The 6416-nt window shown below is 47.0% G+C and overlaps 1 protein-coding gene across 1 annotated transcript; it reads right to left on the reverse strand.

Moving 5' to 3' along the window:
* Window positions 1–678: 678 nt before the first annotated feature.
* LOC109734222 (uncharacterized) lies at window positions 679–2192 on the reverse strand. The gene is made up of 3 exons (XM_020293436.4): window positions 1854–2192; window positions 1592–1670; window positions 679–1432 (listed from the first exon to the last, which is right to left on the reverse strand). The coding sequence occupies exons 1-3, from the start codon at window positions 1857–1859 to the stop codon at window positions 957–959; spliced, it is 561 nt and encodes a 186-aa protein (XP_020149025.1). The 5' UTR covers window positions 1860–2192; the 3' UTR covers window positions 679–956.
* Between the last annotated feature and the right edge of the window lie 4224 nt (window positions 2193–6416).

The following is a 6416-nucleotide window of genomic DNA, read 5'->3' on the forward strand; positions in this document are numbered from 1 at the left end:
TGTCCTATTAGCGGTGTGCCATACCTGGCCCGCAACTACTCCCTCCTTCCCAAAATATAAAGCGCCGGTTGACTTTTCTGGTCTTTGTTACACAATTTTGACTATGATTTTTACGAATGTATGTCTATAAATGAGTATACAGACACACGAAATAAAATCGTTTTGCAAGACATATATGAAGATGCCATTTATACATGTTCATTCCGTGTACTTTGATATATATTAGTGGTCAAAGTCGTGCATCAAAAACCGTGCAAAATCAATCACGCCTTATATTCTAGAAAGGAAGGAGCAGTATTTATGTTACTGGTGGCATGGAGGCATCACGTCACTAATAACATTTATCAATAGGGCTATATTAATGGCGTGGGGGCAGCCACCAATGATGTTTTTGGCGTGACACTACTAGGCATTCATGTACTCGTGTAAGGAACTTGAATTGGTGGTTTCGTGGTGTCGATCAAAAGATAGGCGGGCAAAAAGGTGGGTGGAGTAGGAGAACAGCGAACCACAAGCTAGGTGGAGGCAGAGAGGTAGGAAACTTTGGTGCTTGCGATGACTTCGTCAATCTTGAGATGTTGTGCCGACTCAATATTCCAAAGGTGTTTACAGGGATATGCACATGGGTGTTTATAGGGGTGAGTATATCCATGTCTATGTGAGCATTTGCAATTGTACTGTCGGATTCTGCTTTCCCCTGTTTTAATAAGAGAGTAGAACTTAGCTTACATTCCACACCGTGCGTAGATGTAATGCCTGGAGCTACATACATATTCACACAACACAACCATGAAACGAACACAGCTTCATCGGGAAAAAAGAAAGGAAAAAAGAAGAAGAAACGCACACTCTGTACACTAATTACATGGAATCGGAAAGTAACTGGCGCACACACCATCCATCGATTCTCAAACCGACCCGCTAAACGCTCAGACGTCCACTGGTCATTGCTGCCGCTACATGATGGAGCAGCTGTTGGGGTCATCCGAGTACCCGTGGTGCACCACCGTGTGCATGTTCGCCGCCGACTGCTGCGGGTAGTAGTAACCCTGCTGCTGGTACTGCGCGGGGTAGCCGCCACCGCCACCGCCGCCGCCGTAGCTGTAGTAGTCTCGCCCGCCCGTCGTCGGAGGGTACGAGCCGGCGTTGCGGTAGTGGTCCCGACCGCCCCCGGCGTGCTGCTGCGGCGGGTAGCTCCCCGTGTAGTACATGTCGCGCGCGGTGACGTGCTTGTACGGGCTCGGGCTCGGGTGGTAGCGGTACGGGTGGTACTCGCCGGCGAAGTCGTCGTCGTCGACGGTGCGCAGCTCCACCACCTCCGCGTGGCCCACCTTCCGGCGCAGCTTCTCGGTGAGGCGGTTGGAGTCGACCCCGGCGCCGATCACCAGCAGCAGGTTCTTGTCCTCGCCGGCGATCGTGACAGACTCCACCCCTGCCCAGTTCACGCAAAATTAAGTCAACGTGCATCCATGCATCATGAGCAGTGACCAGATTTAAGCTAATTAAACAACCATATGCAACATGCCAGTTAGTGATAAGCCTTGAGGACACGGAGGCGAAGGTAAGGGAGGGGGTCGAGCAAGGAATTTACCGGTGACCGCAGCAGCCACCTTGATAGCTTTGGAATGGCCCTTCTCAGAGCCGATCTGGATCCTGATGACCATCTCGGTCTGCAATGGATTCAATCCATGAAACTAGTTCTAATAACTGACGGCAGAAAGAAACATATGTAACTAGTAGCACTTTTTTTTTTCTTGTAACGAAGGACTAATTCATCATAAATCATGAACAAATAAAAGATGGTATTTTGCTAATAGTAGAAATTAAGCAGAAGCATGGTACTAAGATCTTACCCTCATCTTCCCCGTCGGTAGTCCTCCGGTGAGCAAAGTAGAACGTATTAAGCAAGAACCAGCTCTACCAGCCCTTGGCAAGTTGCTAAGCTAACGTATGCTGCTATGCAGGAGGCTTGTACCCTGTGTGATAACACAGTAGTGACTTTATATACACGCACAAACCGACCCTAATTATTATTATTTTTGGCGGGGAAACCAACCTTGATTGAACGGCTATTAGCAAGATAATCATCCCCCCATTGACCTCACCGGCCAAGTCGTCGGGGCCCCGAAGTATATCACTACAACCTTTTCTTTTTCTTTTTCCCTTTTGTGAAAATATCCCTTACGCTTTGTAGATCGAGAGCGACACCAACGGATTATTTACGGAGACCTCGCGTCCCTGACTCGACATGTCGACATGTCGTTACGAGCAGGTAGTGACTTACTGACTCGGCCACCCTAGATGATTCGCCTACCCACGCAAGCGAATGCCACTTGCACCCATGATCGCATCACATCGACGCGTGAACGGCGGGTTTGGACGCGTCATTCCCGAAAAGAAACGGAAAGAACGGAAATTTTTGGCCGGGTAGGACTTACGTGCCTCTGATACTGTTTTAGTAGTCGTGCAGAGCTATCGGGGGCGGTTATAGTAACTAGTGAGTGTAATGGATGGCTGGGATTGGGCAGTGCTGCCATGTGTGACAGTGAGACGGGGATCGGTGGCGAGGGTGAGCTGGAGAGTGGAGACCGGGCCGGCTGAGATCGACACACGGTAGCTAGGTGAGTGGGACAAGATCAATCTATCTTTAATTCCGGGGCATGTAATATTGGCCACGTGGTGATGCTAGCTTACCTTGCGTACAGCATAATTTGGCGGTGTTAAAAATACAGCTTAGTTAAGATGGGACGTGGCAAGGATGCTGCAAAAGGTGGCTCCATTTTCTTAGACTAGGTAATTACGCATGCGTTGCACCGGAGTATTAATAGTTTATTATTTTAGGCCGTGAGTTATCGGTCCATATATATAACAACCCCGATAGATCGCAAACGCTCGGATTTTAAGCATGTCATCTCGAACGTTTTTTCATGGCAACTTTACTTGACACGAGGTGGCAGCTTTAGTTGTTAAAACATGGTAACTTTGTTCCAATTTGTTTTTTTGTTAGAAAATTATCATATTTGCCAACCTCATGTGAACTAAAATTGCCATGAAAAATGTTCGGGTTGCCATACTTAAAATTTGAACAAAAGAAAACATAAGTTTATTCGGTAAATCAAAAAAAGGTGGGACACTTAAGGCGGATTTCAAGGAATTGTGCTTAGTAAAAGAATGGAAGCTTGGATGAAGTACTCCACTGGCAGGAAAATAAACGATATTCCTTGTTTTTTTGAGAAAAGGCATGCGCCGACTTTATAGATAAAGCCACCAGGCAGAATTCCAACAACAACATCCAACCAAACAGATAAACTACAATACGCCCCAGACGAGGGCTCACCCGAAGTTAAAGGTACATGGCTCCCAGGCCAGTACACGACACGCAGGCCGGAAAGTTTTAAAGACGACCTAGCCAACAACTAGTCGAATCAATGCAGAAAACAGCTAAGCAACATGTTCCTGTCTGGATAGGGAAGAAGCCGAGGCCCGCACTTTAGAAATCATCAGATCAAAAGCATCACGGTCCTCCGTCTTAGTCAATGATCTTCACTGCTGCAAGAGTATACAAGATTTAAATAAACAGACAGCAGGCTTAGCACGGAACACATGCTCAATGGTAAACTTGTTTCTAGTCGTCCATAGGGCCCAGCAAATCGCTCCAAGTCCTACCCAGAAAACCCTTTTAGTAACGCCAGTTAAAGATTGAGCAAGGACCCGGAGCTCAGAGAAAGACGAAGGGTCCCATGTGACCTGTAGCCATGATGTTACACAACTCCAAACCAGCTTGGCCAAAACATAGTGAAAAAAATATATGATTCGTGTTCTCCAGAGCACCACAAAGGGCGCAAAACTCCGGACCAGGGTCGTTCCTCTTACGAATTTGGTCCGCTGTGGGCAAACACCCTCTAAAAGATTGCCAGAGGAATATCTTGATTTTCGGGGGGATGCGGGCCCGCCAAACATGAGAAAAAGGCTGGTGGGAGTACCACCAACGAGCTTAGAATACAAAGACTTAACCGAAAAGCGACCAGACGAGGTGTGGGGCCAGACTACCGAGGCCACGTTCTCCGAGAGCGTAGGGAAGAGAGCAGAGAGTCTTTGCCAATCTTCAAACTCTGCAGGAGAAAGGGAGCGCCGGAAGGCCAGGTCCCAATTATTAGCCAAGAGCTCGGCGATAGAGATACCCGGATTAGGGCAGGACGAGAACAGAGTGGGGAAACTCACAGAGAGAGTTGAGTCGCCCCACCACCAGTCAAGCCAAAAGCGGACAGAAGAGCCATCCCCGACCACAAACTTAACATGAGCCAAAAACAGATGTCTAACTTTAACCAAGTCCCTCCATAATTGAGAGCCTCCGTGAGCAGAGGCAGACAGAGGACTAGAGAGAGGGAAGTACTTAGCTTTTAGGATGGAGAACCATAATGATCCCACACCTGTTGTCATAATTTTCCACCACTATTTAATCAAACGACACTTATTCATAATGGCAGTATTAATAATACTCGACCCCCCAAGGTTTTTGGGTCTACACATAAGTTTCCACCTAACAAATCTGTATTTTCGCTTATTATTTGCAGCGTTCCAGTAGAAAGACCCTCTATGTTTGTTGAAGCCTGCATACGTGCCAGCCGAAAGGAGATAGAAACCCATGAGAAACATTGGTAAGGAAGACAAGCAGGCGTTGGTCAGCGCTACTTTCCCGGCATTAGTATATATCTGCCTCAACAAGGAAGGACCTTGTTGCCCACTTTAGCTACAGCAGGCGTAAATTCTTTCGCATAGAGCATATCAGGGGAAATAGGGAGGCCCAAATATTTGAAGGGGAAGGATCCCAGCTTGCAGTTGAGGAGGTGGGCCACCCTTAAAGCCTCGGTGTCATCCACACCAGTAACAATGACCTTACTTTTAGAGAAATTAATTTTGAGTCCCGACAAGGCTTCAAAACAAAGAAGAATGAACTTGAGGTGAGCAATACAAGAGTCGTTTAGGTCAACCATAATGATAGTATCATCCGCGTATTGAAGGTGGATGACCCCTTCCGGGCCGAGGTGTGAGATGACAGGAGAAATGTAGCCATGAGAAGCCGCTCTAGACAGAATACGAGATAAAGCATCCGCACCAAAGTTGAATAGAATAGGTGAAGCGGGGTCACCTTGCCGAAGGCCCCTACCATTGGCAAAGTAATTATTGACCTGACCATTAACAGAGACCGCAGTATGGCCCCCCGAGACTAGCTGCATGATCCTATGAACATAAGCCCCATCAAAACCTTTTGCCAGAAGCACCTTTTTCAAAAAAAGGCCAGCTAACCGAGTCGCAAGCTTTCTAAAAGTCTAACTTTAGAATCACTACTTTAGATATACGAATCTTAATATCATACACGATCTCATGGAGATAAAGGATCCCATCAAGGATAAATCGACCTTTCATGAATGCAGATTGGAAAGGGCTAATAGTTCTATGAGCAATAGGGGTGAGACGAGTAGCAAAGCCCTTAGCCGGAAATTTAGCAAAATTGTTAATAAGGGCAATAGGTCTATACTGGGAGATGAGCTCAGCTCCTTTTAATTTAGGGATAAGAGTAATGGAAGTGTAGTTCAAGCGCGAGATGTCCACCGTGCCCAGGCAGAAACCTTGAATAATTTGACACACCAACCGACGTAACTGTGGTCAGAACTTCTTAAAGAAAGGGGATAGAGAACCCATCAGGACCAGAGGCAGCATTCGGGTTAGCAGAATTTATGACCTCCCAGATCTCCTTATCAGACAAAGGAATCATTAACGCTTCATTCTCATCGTTCGAGATCCTATTATCATTATCCCACAAAGAGGGGGAGATAGATAGGCCACTCTCCTGTTTAGCCCCCAGAAGAGAGGAAAAGAAGTCCACGACATGGGCGATAATTTGAGATTGGTCCGAGGATCTAACACCATTAATGATGAGGCTATCAATGGAACACCTTCTTCTTCTACCATTTTCAATGGCAAAGAAGTAGGCCGTAGGAGAATCACTTTTAAGGGTCCAATTAAGAGTACCACGCTGACGCCAATAAATTTCTGCCTGCTGATGCAGCTGCATCAGCACGGCTTCTAGGTTATATCTGATAGACTAGTCGTGCTCAGAGAGGCCAATCGAACCAGTAGTTAGGTCCAGGCCCGAGATTTGATTTTCTAAAGAATTTTTCTCCCTGCGAATCTTCGCAGCCCTATTGCGAGACGAACCCCTAAGAAACTTCTAAAGCTCATAAGAACATTTGTGCCAGTCGTCCATGGGACCAAAGGAACGGGGGGGGAGAGGAGATGTGAGATCTTGGAGGCCAACATGGGTATGAATCCCTCCACTAGAAGCCAAGAGGCATCGAATTGAAAGCGCGAGGAAGCCATAGGCTGGTTGAGGCCAGAATCGAGGATGAGGGGCA

The sequence above is a fragment of the Aegilops tauschii genome, chromosome 2 (genome assembly GCF_002575655.3).
Source record: "Aegilops tauschii subsp. strangulata cultivar AL8/78 chromosome 2, Aet v6.0, whole genome shotgun sequence".
Taxonomy (NCBI): Eukaryota; Viridiplantae; Streptophyta; class Magnoliopsida; order Poales; family Poaceae; genus Aegilops; species Aegilops tauschii.